Source organism: Lithobates pipiens, unplaced genomic scaffold (assembly GCF_037356315.1).
Source record: "Lithobates pipiens isolate NorthernLeopardFrog02 unplaced genomic scaffold, aLitPip1_a1.2 Scaffold_18, whole genome shotgun sequence".
Classification (NCBI taxonomy): Eukaryota; Metazoa; Chordata; class Amphibia; order Anura; family Ranidae; genus Lithobates; species Lithobates pipiens.
This window is the reverse complement of record NW_027507758.1, coordinates 63,549,672-63,567,415: the sequence shown is the minus strand read 5'-3', so window position 1 is coordinate 63,567,415 and position 17,744 is coordinate 63,549,672. Positions and strand designations below refer to the sequence as shown.

The window sequence follows — 17,744 nt, the reverse complement described above, 5'->3', positions numbered from 1 at the left end:
GTTTATATGAAAGAATCGCCTACTCTCAGCGGGAGAGATCGTCAGAGGGGGTGAATCGAGATCGCGGTTTTTTAACGATTAATCGTGCAGCTCTAATATTCACTTGAGCAAGCCTCAAAATATAGAGGGCAGAAGCAGGTTAGAGCGTCAATAAATATTTGTTAAAAAATCATGAAATGTTGACAGGGTGACATAAAATTAATTAATTTTTTGAAAGCAAGGCCATCTGAACCACCAACCAAAATTATCAATTTGGTTAACCATAGCTATATATATATATATATATATATATATATATATATATATATATATATATATATATATATATATATATATATATATATAACACTTTTTTTTAATAAACAATCAATTGCCAAGGTCCTTAAAGTGGAACTTCACTCTCTTGATCGACATTGGCTATTTAGTCCATATGCTGCTAGCTTTAGGAAATAGGTAGAGAAGAATATCATATTTACTTGATTTAAAAACTTTATTACATTTCTTCAATGACTTCCTGGTTTCCAGGCCTAGGCAAATGATGTCATACATCCCAGGAGTCTTCAGGAGAGGAGGAGGGGTTTCTCAGCTAAGCACACCCTCCAGCCTACATGCCTGAGCGAAAAGCAGATGGATTCCAGGAAGTAAACGCTACATGAATCATCTGCCCTTACTCAAGATGGCCACAACCAGAAATGCTAAGGGGATGATTTCTCAGTAAAACAAAACATGGAGACATGGATATATGGGCAAGTTTGCTTTGAATATTAAAAATGAATTAAATTGTGCTTTTGGTTTGTGGTGTTCAGATGTGTAGCTTTTTTTTTCTTTTTTTAGACACAAACACATACACAAAACAAGTGCTTAACAGTGCATCCGTGATACCACTATGTGATATGACATTACATTTTTCTAGGTGTGAGAATGAAAGAAAACAAGAGTTACTGGGTTTGCCTCTCAATCACCAGAAGTGTCGGCTCACAAACGGGCACATTGCCCGCCAGACCATACACTTAGGCCGCTGTTGGTTCAGCCAACCATGTACGCCATATCTTATATTTCAGGGGGCATCCTCTGTTCATGTATGTATCTTTATATAACAGGAGACTGTCATTAAAGAGGAGCTGCACCTAATAAAAAAAAATATTAAAAGCCAGCAGCTACTAATATTGCAGCTGCTGACTTTTAATAATATCACACTTACCTGTCCCAGGTTCCAGCGATGTCGGCGGCAGATAACGAGCGATCGCTCGTCTCGCTGCAGCCACCGCCGCCATCCTCTGTCAGGGAATCGGGAAGTGAAGCATGAGGGCTTCACTGCCCGGTTCCCTACTGCGCATGCGCGAGTTGCGCTGCGCTTCTCTTATGGTCCCCCGCTGTGTCTCTGGGAACTGTGTATTTCCCAGAACACAACGGGGGGGGGGGGGGGGGGGCGGAGCCATGCGGGGGGCGGAGCCATGCGGCGGTCTGGCCGGAAGTGGGTGCAGATACCTGGATTATCCAGGTAACTGCACCCCCCTCCCCCCCGAAAGGTGCCGATTGTGGCACCGGAGGGGGGGAGGTATAATACTAGCGGAACTTCCCCTTTAGGGTGAAGAACCGCTTTAACTAAATGTTTCCATTGAGGCGGTGCAAAGGATTTTTTCCATTGCATAGCAATGTTTTTCTGGGCATAGAAGAGTAGCAACCCAATCAATATCCTTTTTGCATAACAGTCAGTATTATGGTTTTTACCAGACCCAAGAGACATACCTCCATAGTCATCAGCAATGTGACAGAGGCGACCAGATTAATCAAATCTAGCACCTCCGTTCAATATTGCTGAATCTTTGGGCAGTGCCAAAAGATGTGTGAAAAGACACCCGGCGAGGTGTTGCACCTCCAGCATTCTGAGGAATGCTCGGGCTTCATCTTATGGAGTCTATGTGGTGTGTAATATGCGCTATGCACTATTTTAAACTGCACAAGCCTGTCTCGTAATGAAACCAAGGAGCTAAAAAAAAAGGGAAATCCCAGACATCGTCCCAATCATCGTTGTCCAGTGTAGGGATGTCCCATCACCAACGAGACCAAAGCTTCTCCATAGGCGGCAGAGACACAAATACCAGGTGCTCATAAAGGTGCGAGGTAGGCTTCTCAGCACATCTGGATCTGAGTGATCTCTCCAACCCTGACTGGACCACCATGCAGGAGGACTGTGGGAATTGAGCAGCAAAGGCATGGGACAATCGTAAATAGCGGAATTGATAGTAGTTTGGTATATTATTAGTACAGGAGAGTTGCAATAGGGGGACTAAGGCATTTTGCCATACTATCGGTGATATGAGTTTTAGATCCTATTTGGTCCATGCGTACGGGTCCAACATTTTGTAAAGGTGAGGCATGTTGGGGTTCAACCAAATCAGAGTATTTGGGGAAATTTCATTTGTTTTATATTTTTCCACCGCTAGTCCCGCTTTCCATGCTTGCAGGGTGTGTAGCTCCTTTTTAAGTAGTAGTTTGTCCCAGCCTCCACACAAAGCTGCCGTATGAAGATGTGTCACTTTTTTGAAGCTCGACGCCACGCAGTTTTAAAAAAAAACTGCATTTTTGAGGATTCAGTGAGGGAGGGTGACCACATCACTTGGCTTTGTAAGGGGTACAAGCATTCGGGAAGTACTGCCAATTTTGGTAAGCATATGTCGGCTCTAAAAAGCCAGCATTGGATTTGAGTTACCAGCAGCCATGCAGAACAACTATATCCCTTTTGGTTGGCGTTACCTTTTAAATAAAGACTTGCTTTCTTGGGTCTTAGTTATAAAAGTAAATCACACTACCTAGAAAAATAAATAAAAAATTCCTTAAAACCATTTAAAAAAATTTAAATGTTTCTGTAGCTGTGGTTGAATATTCTAACCCTTTGGAAGAAAAAAAAAAAAAAAAAAAAAAACAGAAACCTTTACAAATCCCTTTGACCTACAAATACATACAAACATTAGAAGCTGCCAAAAACCTTCTGCATTCACTGGATGCAGATAATTGTACTTTTCACAATGGTGTCTCCTATGCAACAATTAGGAAAAACAACTAAACATATACAGAGAAAAATCTACGAATCGGATTCAGTGAACAAAAAAAAGTTCTTTAACTTGTGGCTGTCAGCCAGCGGTGGGCTTTATTACAGCTCCTGGTCTCTGTGTCCAGTTGGGAGTCAGTAAGATGGGCTCCCGATCATGTGATCACTGTGACAGCTAATCAAAGTAAACACATGATCGGGAAGCCCAGGAAATGCCTCCAGCTTAAGAACCCCCTAAAGAACTATCAGGAGCTGGAGGGATAGGGTTAAAACATTTGTAAAAAGGCAAATCATTTATTCATATTTTGTTATAGAACAAGCTTGCTATACTAATCTGCTCTCTGCAATGGGTCTGCACAGAGTAGCTCCAATCCTACTCTTCTCAGGTCCTCCGCTGGCGCTCCTGCCCACCTCTCCCCCATGCATAGTGCCCCCACAGCAAGCTGCTTTCTCTGGGGGCACTCTTGCATGCTTGCTCCCAAGCCACTTCTGTGTGTCAATGAGACACACAGAGCACAGCTCGGCCCCATCCCAACCTCACTGGCTGTAAATGACAGCAGCAGGAGCCAATGTCTTTGCTGCTGTGTCTCAGCCAATGAGGGAGAGACCCGGGAGAGCTTCTGCTCTCGTGGATATCGCTGGATTGGGAACAGTTAAGTATTAGGGGGTGCTGAGGGGGGAGCTGCACACTGGAGGTCTTTCATGCATAGAATGCATGATGGTAAAAAAAAAAAAAAAAAAACTTCAGCGTTTAGAACCACTTTAACTCAGTCCTCAGTGAACATCTATGGTGAGGCTCATAAAAACAGAGCCTCACTATGGCCGTTGTCACCACATTCAAAGTGCACATCACAGGAAATCGTTTCATTTAAAAAAAAAGCAATTGTTACTTAGTGGTGCAACAACTGCGTCTCACCAGTAGGCAATAAAAATACTTGGCTCTATACTGATACAGTGAGCACACATCCACCTATTCTGACTGCAGCTATTTCTGCAGTCCAGTATGGCTTGGTGTAACTGTAGCCATGATTGTCATACTTCCAATAAAAACGGGAATTGGGGGTGTGGAGCAACCAATCGTCTTTGGAGTTGGTGGAAACAGAAGACAAAATGTCAGCATATCCATAAATACATCAGTTTCAACCTCATTCCACCTAGTAATAAATACAGTTAACCTTCCAACAGGTATTATATACTTTAAAAAGTGCCCCAACTGTGACCTCATAGGCCAACTACAAATGAGACAGAACAGTTTCATAGATGATATACATATGGGGATATTCCTATAGTAGCCAATCAGGTGGCTCTTTACATTTCAAAACCTGCATAGCAAAAATAACTTGAATCTGATTGGCTGTTTTTATGGAAACCTCCCAACAGATTGAGCATGTAAAACATTCATGTTTAACTAGATGCATATTTTTAGACTTACTTCATCTTAAAGCAGACCTTTCATGCAACGTATAAGGTTTGCTTCCAGCCCTCCACAAACAAAATTATCACGAAAAAAAACAAACAAAAAAAACAAAATTATAAACAAAGTAAAAAAAAAATAAAAAACAACCTCAGTTCCAGCTTCTGGGAAGTACAGACTATGTCCCTATTCAATTCAAATACCACAGCCTGTGTTGGTAGGGGCAGGGTTTGTATACAAATATGTTGTTCTTCTGAGGACTTTATGGCGATGATTACTGCTACATGCCGAAACGCGTATGCCCTGTATTATTTTGTACCACACCTGGATTAATAAATGTATTAATTACGGAATATCCAGCTGCTGGCTTTACTTTACTGGTTTGCCCGAGTGCTAGGAGGACACTACAAGCCAGTACACCAACCACTCACCACCTCGGAGAATTACTACAGGTGCTTTCTACTATATTTAGACTATGTCCCCAGGACATACCGCTGCCTCCTGGCACTCTAAAATCCACTGAATGCTGTTCAGCCCAATGCAGGAGAGCATTCTCAATGGATTGTTAGTGACCACGAGGAAGCAGGGAGGGGTGATGGCACCGGCACCTTCCAGAAGCCAAGACTGAGGTTATCAGTTCTCATTTCTTGTGAATCTTTATTTACAGCTTATTTGTTGGAGCAATGGGGGACAGCAGGGAAGCAAACCCACCATTTACAATGAAAGGACTTTAAAGTGGAATTTTAAGTCAGAAAATTAATGATAGAGCACTTCAGGCTGGCTCCCTTTTGCAGATGTAGCTTTGCAAAACATTAATATATGATGATGATATACATCGGCAGAATGGCACTGGTGCGCAAAAGGGCGTACAGGTACGTCCCCTTTATGAAGTGGTGCTGCAGGCATGCGCGCCACGTTCTCCGTGACCACGGGTCCCGTGGACTCTATGTCCACCGGGTTGCCGCAATCAGGTCACGAAGACGTAGAATGGAGAGATGCCTTTGTAAACAAGGCATTTCTCCATTCTGCCTTGTGACATGGGAGATCACCGCTCCCGCTGTCATGCGTATTGAAGCCCTTCTCCCCACAGTTAGAATCACTCCCTAGGACACACTTAACTCCTTCATTGCTCCCAGTGGTTAACCCCTTCAGTGCCATTTACATAGTAATCAATGCATTTTTATAGCACTGATCGCTGTAAAAATGACAATGGTCCCAAAATAGTGTCCAATGCGTCCACCATAATGTCGTAGTCATGATAAAAAAAAAAAATTTACATCGCCGCCATTACTAATAAAAAAAAAAAATAAATAATAAAAATGCCATAACACTATCCCCTATTTTGTAGACGCTATAAATTTTCCGCAAACCAATCAATATATGCTTATTATGATTTTTTTTTTAACAAAAATATGTAGAAAAATGCATATTGGCCTAAACTGAGGAAAAAAATTGTGTTTTAATATATTGTTGAGGGATACTTATTATAGCAAAAAGTTTAAAAAATTGTTTTTTGTTAAAAATTTTAATTTTTTTTTATAGCGCAAAAAATGTAAAAAACGCAGAGGTGATCAAATACCACCTAAAGAAAGCTCTATTTGCGGGGAGAATAAAAAAAAAAAAAAAAGGACGTCTAGGTACAACGTCGCACAAACATCAGTTAAAGCGCACCGTATCGAAAAAAGTGCCCTGGTTAGGAAGGGGGGGGGGGGGTAAATCCTTCCAAGTCTAAAGTGGTTAAAATGTAGGGGCCAATCTACAGCCACTGCTGCTCAGGAGCTCTGGGCTTCAGCAAAATGGCACCCTCCAGGAAGAAGAACCAGAACAATGCCGAAGGCAATTTACAGCACACAATAATTTGGTAACATGAATATTAATGTGGAATGCATGTTCCTTGCTAAAGAACATTATTTCTTATCGAGTTGTTATGGGTAAAATTCCACTTTAAATAGCTTAAATTCCAAATTGACCTCATTTGTAAAAAATGCCGTAAAACCACAACAGATCGCTCTCCCCTTGCAATCGTATAGAACCGACCTTTATTTAGCAAAGCTAAAGCTTCACTTTGCGGGGAAGTTATAGGAGCAACTTATAAGTACAAGCTATGCAAGTCGTATACAAAACTGCTTATAAAAAGGACCCCGGATTGGAAATGCCCATTTTGGTGGAAAGGGTAAACGCCACATTATAATAACATGCACTTGAAGTTTTAAGAAACATTTACAAATGAGGTCAATGACAAGGCAAGTCCCAACAGTAAACTACGATTCGGAAAATCATATTATGATAGCTGACACCATTTATACCTTAAAACACCTAAGGTAATCCTGGCGTGATTGCACTTTTACACCAAGTGAAATGAATTCCAGTAATGAACAAGTAAAAGACAGTAGAAGTGACTTTTCAGTCCAGTGCTACATTCATGAGCAGAGAACACACAACTGCTTTCAACCGTTACAAAATATATCTTCCAATGTCTCTGTCACTCTCTTTGCAGTGCCACCGAGAGCCTTGCGGAACATTTCCAGCCATATCTAGAGCTGTGTAGAGGACTGTATACTTGGGGCTGGTTCTATGGGGCTGTCCACAGGGACCTAAGGGGGGAAAAAAAAAAAAAAAAGCATTCAACTGAGTATACAACATGTAATTCTATTAACCATTTCAATACCCGGCAATTTCACCCCCTTCCTGCCCTGGCCAATTTTCAGCCTTCAGCGCTGTTGCACTTTGAATGACAATTATGCGGCGATGCAATATTGTACCCATATGAAATTTGTATCTTTTGCACACAAATCAAGCTTTCCTTTGGTGGTATTTAAAACAGCACTGTTTTTTTTTGCCAAACAAAAAATGGCAAAAAAAAAAAATTGAAAAAACAAACACGTTTCTGTTATAACATTTTAAAAATAATATTTTTTAAAATAAATTTAGGCCAACATGTATTCTGCTACATTTCTTTGGTGAAAATAACCCAGTAATATACAGTGTATATTCGTCTGTAGGAAAGTTATAGAGTCCACAAACTATGATATAGATAGATATAGATCTATATCTATCAGCTATATATCTATAGCCATCTATCTTAGCAGATATATATCCAGGGCAGGACTTACCATTGGGCTTGACTGGGCTCAAGCCCATGGGCCCCGCCAAATAGGGGGCCCCGCCGAGATACATAGCCGAGTGTACTCGGCTCAGCTCCGTTCACAGTCACGCCCAATGATGGACATAACACAGGGACTGGGTGCAAACGAGAGCCAAGCCGAGTACACTCGGATACTCTCTGCTCCGCTCGGGACTGCGACAGGACCCGAGAGCTGCCAAGATGCATCTCGGCGACGCCATTTTTAAATGTCAAGACTGCAATGACAAGGCTACAAATGACAAGGCTGCAATGACACTGGACAAGGCTGCAGATGGACGGGCAAGGCTGCAGATGGACACTGATAAGGGTGCATTGATGGGCATTTAAATGTAATTTTTTTCCTTAAAATCCCCTCCTAAACTTCGGGTGCGTGTTATACACCGCTGCATGTTATACGCCGATAAATCCGATAATGTATAGAAGGTAGGGCCCGAAAATTACTCAAGCCCAGGGGCCCCCACCACCCTGAGTCCTGCCCTGTATATATCCATCAGAAAATCGATTAATCTTGAAGTACTGAAGACCTATGTTATCTTTTGAAATCTGAAAACACCAAGACCCTACAAATACCACCCAAATTAACCCTTTTAAGGAAGTAGACAGTCCAAGGTATTTAGTAAGCGGTATGGCAAGTTTTTTAAGGTTGACATTTTTTGGAAAATTAATAAAAAAAAAAAAGAAAAAAAAAAAGTTTTTTTTCTATTTTTCCATACGGTCACCAGTGCAGTAAATATTCATCATATAACCGGTATGGTGGTGAGCAGGGACAATGACTGGTGATAGTATGTAAAAAAATAAATAAAATAATCTTCAAATTTTATTACATTTTTTCTTTTTTTTTACAATTTTATTTTAACACACTGTGACCAGAGTCGTACACCATAGTAAGTGATCAGGATTTTTTTCCCCCTTTTACACACATTGTGATGGATTATACTAGTGAATTTTACTGATATAAGCAACAATTTTTACAGAATTAAACTAATTAATTCACTGTTTACTATTGTCATTAGCCACAGCTAATCAAAAGGGTACAGATGGGCTGCGTTTGGCTCAGTCTATACCATGTGATCACTGTGACCAATCACAACTAGGAACACAATTGTACACAATGAATGGCACGAAAGGAGGCCATCCATTATAAAAGAATTGTTATTGTGGTCTGCAGCGATTAGTCACAGTGACAGACCGTGCCAGAGCAAGGTCCGTGGGGGGGGGTTCCGGGAGGACATCATATGACATCCACCGAGAACGAAGAATGGCCCGTCCAGCCGTCATTTTACAATAATATGAACGGCAAGTGGTTAAACCACGCCTTTTAATCCTAAAAGGTGATGTTCTGCAAATTACAGAAAACAAACTGTCCACAAATGACTGTTTTTGATCAGCCAGTGGGCTGATTAAAAAAATAAATAAAAAAGACAGACAAATGGGTTCCTCCATCCACAAAAGCAAGAACATTGTATTCGGTTAGTGGGACTCCTCCACTGTCAGAATACCCTGATCAGCAGCTGACTGGATGCAGTCACTGATCGTCAAAAGTTTTCCAACTTTTTCATTCAACTTCTGTCCAATGGGAGTGGCCATACATGGACTGAAATTTAAGCTGATCCCTGCTGAACCAGCCAAATTTCGATCCGCCTATGGCTAGCTTTAGGCAACAAATCAGATTTAAGGATTACTGTTCACCTAAGTAACTTAATAAACCTGAATGGTGATCATAGGTTACTCCACATTGCATATCATTTTATGACTTATAGAATATGCCTGGTTATGAAATAAAGGTACACTTACGGCTTTGACTTCGGACTTCGTGATTCCAACATTTATATTGTGTCTCTTTAGGTCTGATTTGATAAGAGCTGCAACAGTAACAGAATAACAAAATGACAAAGCTATAGAGAGGTAGAATGAGATAGGAATAGTCACGTAACAATGATCACAGGGATCATCTGCCCTGAGGCAAAAAACATATCAGCTGTGCATTATAACCATTATAGATTATCAACTATCAATTCCAAACCTTTGGACTAACGCCGATTACTTTATCCACATTTTACTAGTGAGAAGATGAGTGTACATTTATTATATATACGGTACTGTGCAAAAGTTTAAAGGCAGGTGTGAAGAAATGCTGTCAAATTAGAATGCTTTGAGAAATACATATTTGAATTGTGTATTTTTTATTAATTTACAAAATGCTAATTGAGCGAACAAAATAAAAATCCCAAATCAAATCAGCATTTGGTGTGACCACCCTTTGGCTTCAAACCAGCATCAATTCTTACACTAAGTCAGGGCTTTTGTAGGATTAGAGTCAGGTGCATGTTTAACCAATTATACCAAGCAGGAGCTAATGATCATCAATTTCATATGTAGGTTGAAACACAGTCATTAACTGGAACGGCTGTGTAGGAGGCTTAAAGGTGGGTGAGAAACAGCCAAACTCTGCTACTAAGGTGAGGTTGTGGAAGACAGTTTCATGTCTCAGGTCATACACCAAGACAAGACTGAGCACAGCAACAAAACACAAGGTAGTTATACTGCATCAGCAAAATCTCTCCCAAGCAAAAGATTTCACAGCAGACCGGGGTTTCAAGATGTGCCGTTTCTTGCTCTTTTAAAGAAGCACAAAGAATCAGAAAATGTTGAAGACCAAAGACGCGGTTATCAGGCAAGGAAACAAACCATTTTTTGCCCCAACACTTTTCCTGATATGTGCCTGCTGTACCATGCACTCATGTACGTATGAGAAAGTATCCTGTTCTCTTTGTATTGCTTCCTTCATGTGAAATCATTGGTGTTCCTGCCAGTCCCTCTGCTTTCCTGTTAAAAACTGACCACACTAAGCAGATCACACCGTGATCTGGAAATGTGATCACTTATTTATCCATACAAAAATGGGTTTGGGTATTTAATTTCCATTTTAAAATGAATGGGTTGTTTTACAAGGTGATTGCTTACATGCTTAATGCAGCAGATGAAAGACACATGATGCTTACTTTTCTTTGACATTGGAAGATGTCCAGCAGTGCCGTCAGCACAGAATAGACGGGAACCAGCAGGACCCAAGTACACCCATCTACTGTCCTGCAAAGTCTGGCCAGAAGTGGTCTTCATGAAAGAATTACAACCAAAAAGCCATATCTCAGACGTGGAAACAAGGCTAAAAATGGTAGCAGGTGCTCTGGCCTGATGTCAAATTCTAAATTATTTGGCTGTAGCAGGAGGCAGTGTTTTAGCGAATGGCAGAAGAACGGTACAATAATGAGTGTCTACAGGTAATAGTGAAGCATGGAGGAGATTCCTTGCAAGTTTTGGGCTGCATTTCTAGAAATGGAGTTGGAGATTTGGTCAGGAACAATGGTGTCCTCAATGCTGAGAAATACAGGCAGAAACGAATCCAGCATGCCATACCAACAGGGAGGCGTGTGATAGGTCCCAAATTTATTCTGAGCATGACAACAACCCCAAACAAACATACAGCTAATGTCATTAAGAACTAACTTCAGCATAAAGAAGAACAAGGAGTCATGTAAATGATGTTTTGGCCCCCACAGAGCCCTGATCTCAATAACATGGAGTCTGTCTGGGATTACATGAAGTCAGAAGGATTTCAGGCAGCCTACACCCACAGAAGATCACAGAATTGGTTAGTTCTCCAAGATGTTTGGGACAACCTACCTGCCGAGTTTCTTCAAAAACCGTGTGCAAGTGTACCTAGAAGAGTTAGTGCTGTTTTGAATGCAAAGGGGGTCACACCAAAAATGAATGATTTGGATTTTTCTTCTGTTCACTTTCCATTTTGTATAGCCACGCTGCCCCATTGATTTCAATGTCTAGAAGCGGTTTAGGAGCGGTGAATACAGCGCACCTTTCACCACTCCAAAGATGTGGCTAGCAGGACTTTTCAACGTCCTGCTAGCTCACCGCTCCAGTGTGAAAGCCCTCCGGCTTTCACACTGGAGTGAAAGGGGCTGTTTTTTTTTCAGATGCTACACAGGCGCTATTTTAAGAAAGGACTCTTAAATACAAAACGAATGCAGCCATCACAACTAAGAACTGATCAGCTGCAATTTAATAAATGTTTGTTTTTGGGTTTAATACTACTTGAAAAAGAATTGGGGAACTTTCAACAAACAGGCTGATGGACAGGTAAGTTTAATGCCACAGATTGGTCATGCCACATGTTTTGACCCTCTGAAAGGATTACTTTAACCACTTTAATACTGGGCACTTCTCCCCCTTCCTGCCCAGGACAATTTTCAGCTTTCAGCACTGTCGCACTTTGAATGACAATTGCTCGGTCATACAACACTGTACCCAAACTACATTTTTGGGTAGTGTTTGGCATTGTGGTGGGCACCCCATATGGGGACTGCGCTGATGACGAATGTGCCGATTATCAGTGCACACCCCCCCTCCGCCAGGAGAGCCGCCGATCAGCTCTCCCCGTCAGTGCAAACCGAGGAAAGCACTTCCTGGTTCACACTGCGATTGGTCACAGCTGATCATGTGGTAAAAGGCCTCTGTCAGAGGTTAATTACCACGATCAGGGGTTTGCCGTGTGTCAGAGTGACACGCCACTGATTGCCGCACTGGGCACCCTTCACGGGCGGCCGCTGGCTTTTTTTCCTGCTGGAAGTCATATGAAGCCCAGTTAGGATAACTGAACCACTTCCCGGTCGTCATTCTGCACGGGTGGGAAGTGGTTAAATGAAGAATGATTTAAAGGTCACAAGAGATTCAGACAGTTCTTAAAGCAAAGGAGGCCCTACACTACACACAGGAGTGTATCTAATAGAGTATCTAGAAGATGCTGACTAAACCTCCATGGGGGTGCATAATGCCCCGTACACACGACCAGACTTTTCAACATCAAAAGTCTGACGGAATGATTCCGGCAGGCTATTCAAACGTGTGTGGGCTGCAGCGGACTTTTGATTTGCAAAAGTCTAACAGACTTTAGAAATGGAACATGTTTCAAATTTTTCCACCAGAACTCCGCCGGACCCAGTTCCTACCGAGAAATCCGCTCGTGTGTGTGCTAGTCCGACGGACAAAAAACGATGCGAGGGCAGCTATTGGCTACTGGCTATGAACTTCCTTATTCTAGTCTGGTCGTACATCATCACATTCGAATCCGTCGGACTTTGGTGTGATTGTGTGTGGCCAAGTCCGTTCATTCGGAAAGTCCGTCAGAACTCTGTCAGAACTCCGTCGAAAGTCTGTCGGACCTAAGTCTGGTCGTGTGTACGCAGCATTAGAGTGTGTGGTTTGGTGAAGACATGTAGGCTGAGGCCGCTCTTTATCGTTTATTCACCTGGGCTGGTCGGGAGCAGCGGCGATCCTTCCTAGTATTTACATTTACTAACCCTCTGGATTAGTATTAGGAAAAGCCTGCACCCCATGTTCTGGGGCACAGGGATATTAGAGATGCACGGAAATTTCAATGGCCAAAACGTATGCGAATTTGCTGCTATTTTGCCACAACGAACTGTGCTTATGGTGCGTTTTTCATAGGTCATGTGACTCAAAATCCATATCAAAAACCGCAACTTGTGTGTGTTATTGATGCGTTCTTGACGCATTTTCAATGCATTTCAACTGGGGAGGTGCAGATTTTTTTTTTTTAACTGACCAAAAATGCAGCAAGCAGGATTTTTTGTCTGGGTTCACCCTGATGCGATCAGAATGGGTGCGATTCTGTGGATTTTTGCTGAAGCTCAGTGCGATTTTGTATTGTGACTTCTGCTAAAGACATGGTGATTATAATGCAAATTTAATGCGTTGGATGGGATTGGACACAGCTGTGATTTCTTTTCAGGTTAGATGTGTAGTATTTGCACACATCTGAACACAAGATACAATTTCAGTGCGGTTTCCACTGATGTCTACGGAGAGGAAGATCGCACCGCACTGCAGTAAACTCGCATAGGACCCTTGTAGTTACTGCATTGCATTCGCATTGAAATTGCAATACATAGATGTGAACAACTTTTATTGAACACAATGTGTTTTTGGACGACAGGCAAATCTATGCTTTTTCTAATGCATCAAATTCATAACAAATTGGTATCAGTGTGAACTGGCACTTAACATCACAATGAAAGCTCAAGGAACCAGTGCGAAGAAATACATAGAATTTAAAAAGATACATTTTTCTTGAGCCTTTCTTGCGCTAAAGGTGCCAACGATGGCTGACAAATTCATATTAATTTAAATGTATGATTAATTATATATAAAAATATATATAATTTTTTAAAAACGGTCTATCGGTTTTCGGCCAAGTGCATCCTGCATTTTCGGTTTCGGCACCGAAATTTCCATTCGGTGCACCTCTAAGGGATATGCTTTCACCTCTACTTTGAGTGGCGCCAAAAGAAATCAAACATGTAGCAGTAAGGACTTGGTTTTCTTTATCATTAATAAATACTGTAAACATTACTATGGATTTGTGCCTACCTGTTAAAATGATTCCCACAAACATCCAGACACAGAGGAAAATATTCCCAGCTTGAGGACTGTAGTCTGTTGTCAGCTTTCCCTGAGCCAGGGTGAATAAAATTCCAAATATCTGGAAAAAAAGAGGGTAGAAGCACATCAAGAAACAATAAAGATCGCTACACAGCTACGCCAAAAAAAAAAAAAAAAAAAGTAGGTTTTTGGAGCATTTATACTGATATTGAAGCATCAATCAGAATTCTGGTAAGAACTTGAAAGTATATGCCGGGGTAAAAGTTTAGAAGTTAAAAGAAATCAGTATATATCTGTGATATGTGCACTTATAAACACTGCATGTACAGAAAAGTAGATGTTGATCTGCCAGAAATCCAGTATGCTCTTAATGGGCTGACAATACAGGGCCTTTTCTGCACCGACCGTTGTCAGCCTGCCTGCAGGATTACAAAACTGATTTTTTTTTTTCCCCTTGTGGGCAATTTATGCAAAATTCCTGCTTCATTCACCACAAGCCTCCGACTATTAATAGTGGTCTGATTTCCCTAACTGATTTGCAAACATGATCCTGTACATAACATCAGCCCTGGCACAGCTGCCATTATGGGATTAGTCAGTCAAAATGCTTTTAATAACAGAACAGAATAGTAATTAGTGATTTAAAAACAAAAAAAAATAAAAAAAATAAACAAACATACATACAGGTTATAAATACCTGCTCTGTTGCAGTGGATTTGCACAGAGTGGCCCAGATCCTCCTTTTCTAGGGTCCCTATTCGCTGTTCCTGGCGAGTACCCCCACAACAAGCAGCTTGCTATGGGGGCACCCGAGCCGAGCTGCAGCTCCGCATATCCGTTCAAACATGGAGTTGCAGTTTGGTCCCACCCCCTCTCTCTCCTGGCTGGCTAAATTACTTTGACAGCAGCAGGAGTCAATGGCACCACTGCTGTGTCTCAGCCAATCAGGAGGGAGAGTCCCGGACAGCCGAGGTACTCGTGGACATTGCTGGAAGGAGATGGGGCCCAGGTAAGTATTAGGGGGGCTGCTGCACACAGAAGTCTTTATATTAATGCATAGAATGCATTACGATAAAAAAAAAAACCTTCTGGCTTTACAACTCCTTTAAGTGAACTGTTTAATGAAAACATTAATCACTTCAATACCGAGTGCTTTCACCCTCTTCCTGCCCAGGCCATTTTTCAGATTTCAGTGTTGTCGCACTATGAATGACAATTGCTACACTGTACCCAAATTCAATTCTTATAGTTTTTGGAGACCAAGCTTTATTTTGGTGGTATTTAAACACCGCTGGGTTTTTTATTTTTTGCTAAACAAAAAAACTAAATTTTTTCTTCATGTCTGTGCTAAAATTTGGCAAAGAAGTCATTTATTTTTTAACTGATGGGTGCGGATGAGGCAGCACTGATTATCAGTGTAAATGTACTCACTGTGCCCGGTCAGATTTGCCAGTGATCACTCTCCTTTCCCCATACAGAAATAGTATGTGAGGAAAGGAATGCAGATAACTGACAGGTCTGTTTAAATGTGACCAGCTGTGACTGGACACAGTTGTTCACTTGATTGGCCCTTTACCATGATCTGTGATCAGCTGTGTCCAAATGATACAGAGCAAGACTGATGTGTGAACATGGGAGTCCGTCCACGGACATCCTCCCAGAACTGGAGAGCCGCACTGTAGCTGTCTTTCAGCTATAGCGTGGTCGGGAAACAGTTAAAGAACAATTAGCTTTGGTTCACACTAGAAATCAGTGCAGGAAACCTGCAATCGTTGCATGTTTCCTGCACCGGATTTAAAATTGTACTGCCCTTGCAATCTGCTGCAGGTGTCACTGGGACCTTAACGACACCCCAAAAGCAGGTCATAAATGCATTGAATTTTACTGCAACAGATTGCATGGAACAATATGATCATGTGATCTGGTTGCAGCGCATTCCCAAAATTGCTGCATGCATGACTTTGGTGCAGTGGAGGTGTGATTTTAGCTATTCAAAATAAATGAGCTCAAATTAGGGTTGCCCCCTCATCCCTTTAAAACTGAACACATATTAATTACACAGCTTCTGTGGCTGATTGAGGTGGTAATTAAACTCACTTGGTGCCTGGCCCTGATCTGTATTAAATTAGCCTCAGAACTTATGTAATTCAGATGTGTTTGGGTTTAAAAGGGATAAGGTGGCAACTCTAGCACAAATGGCACCGAACGGAATCATGTGAATTGTGCAGGAATGCGGTGTGCTTCCTGTGCGATTCATATGCCGTTCATAGTGTGAACCGAGGCTTAAAGGCTCCTGTGTGACACTAAACAGTCTTTCCCCCATTATGGATAGAGTCCATCTATGTCCCATTGGAGAGATTTCCCTTCACTTCCTTTCCCATAGTCAAAACAGGAAGTGAGAGGAAATCCCTCCCAAGTAAGAGAATCCGTGGTTCTCACCAGAGTAACCAGATCTAGTGTCCTCGTTGAAATATTTCCCCTTTTCCTGTTGTAGTGACAACCCAAAGTTTGGGATTCTTTTTACTTTTGGTGACGATAGTAAAACAGGATAAATAGTGTTTTTTTTAATCACACAGATTGCCTACTAGCACAAAGGTCAAGTTACCAAGTCTACAAGGACATAAAAGACACTTGGCATTACATCTAAAGTTATAAAGAATTTAAAGGCAAAAGCAGAACCACAATTAACTTTTATGGATGATTCTAAGCAGGCAAGAGGTTACTATTTGTAAAAAAAATAACTATTTACCTGGGCAGAGGCGTTCAGAAGGCCAGAGGAGGTGCCCTCAGACTCTGGGTAGGTGATTTCAACAGCAAACTCAAATCCCAGAGGAAGATATCCAGTCATAAAGAATCTGGGAGGTAAAAAGAAAATGTGCGAGTCCAAGTCAGTGTTCAAGCTGAAGTTTAATTTGCATATATTAAGCCTTTCTGGGTTCAATCTCCCCCCCCCCCCATTAACATGCCAATTACATTTTAAAATAAAGCCCGTGTTCATGACATACCTTATTATAGGCTCAGTAATGTCACCACTCTGTGCTGCTCTATGCAGACAGATGAAGAACAGTGGAAGGAGTCAGCAGGGTGCTGTACAAAGCTTCCTGAAAACATCAAAGCACCCCCGCCCAGGTCCGTCTTTAAGGCAGGGCAAAAGGGGGCAGCTGCCCTGGGCCCTGTCATTGTTGTGGGGCCCAAAGCAGCTGCCTCATACTTGCCAACTATTCCAGTTTAAATGTCCTTGTCCTTTGAAGTTTTAGTCCTCTGCCGTGTCCCGATATCTCAGTGTGAAGTGCTGGTACTAATGCTGCCCAGCTCTGCCCTATTGTTGTGTGCAGATGACTCACCTGCAGACCCTGTGTTTACATGTAAATAACTGGCATTCATATGTAAATAGCGACAGCATTACTAACCAAATAGCCGTGGCCAGCGGCATTGATATGTAAATAAAGGTGGCAGTGAGAAGATGATGTGCTGTAACCTCTAGCAATCAGTGAGCAGTAATACTGTACAGTAATCTCTAGCAACTAATTAACAAGCAGAAATAATTTGCTGTAACCTCTAGCAACTAATCAGTGAGCCGTAATGTGTGCTGTAACTTCTAGCAACCAGTCAGTAAGCAGTAATGATATGCTGCAACCACTGGCAACCAATCACAA

At 41.7% G+C, this 17,744-nt stretch overlaps 1 protein-coding gene across 1 annotated transcript in view; it reads right to left on the bottom strand.

The window, feature by feature from the left end:
• Window positions 1-1,430: 1,430 nt before the first annotated feature.
• FLVCR1 (FLVCR choline and heme transporter 1) overlaps window positions 1,431-17,744 on the bottom strand; it is a 70,557-nt gene continuing 54,243 nt past the window's right edge. The window contains exons 7-10 of the mRNA XM_077485752.1: window positions 16,838-16,943; window positions 14,077-14,188; window positions 9,406-9,473; window positions 1,431-7,060 (exon numbers count right to left, since the gene is read on the bottom strand). Of these exons, the coding sequence (XP_077341878.1) occupies window positions 7,001-7,060; window positions 9,406-9,473; window positions 14,077-14,188; window positions 16,838-16,943 (346 nt within the window). The 3' untranslated portion in view covers window positions 1,431-7,000. The remainder of the gene's footprint in view (window positions 7,061-9,405; window positions 9,474-14,076; window positions 14,189-16,837; window positions 16,944-17,744) is intronic.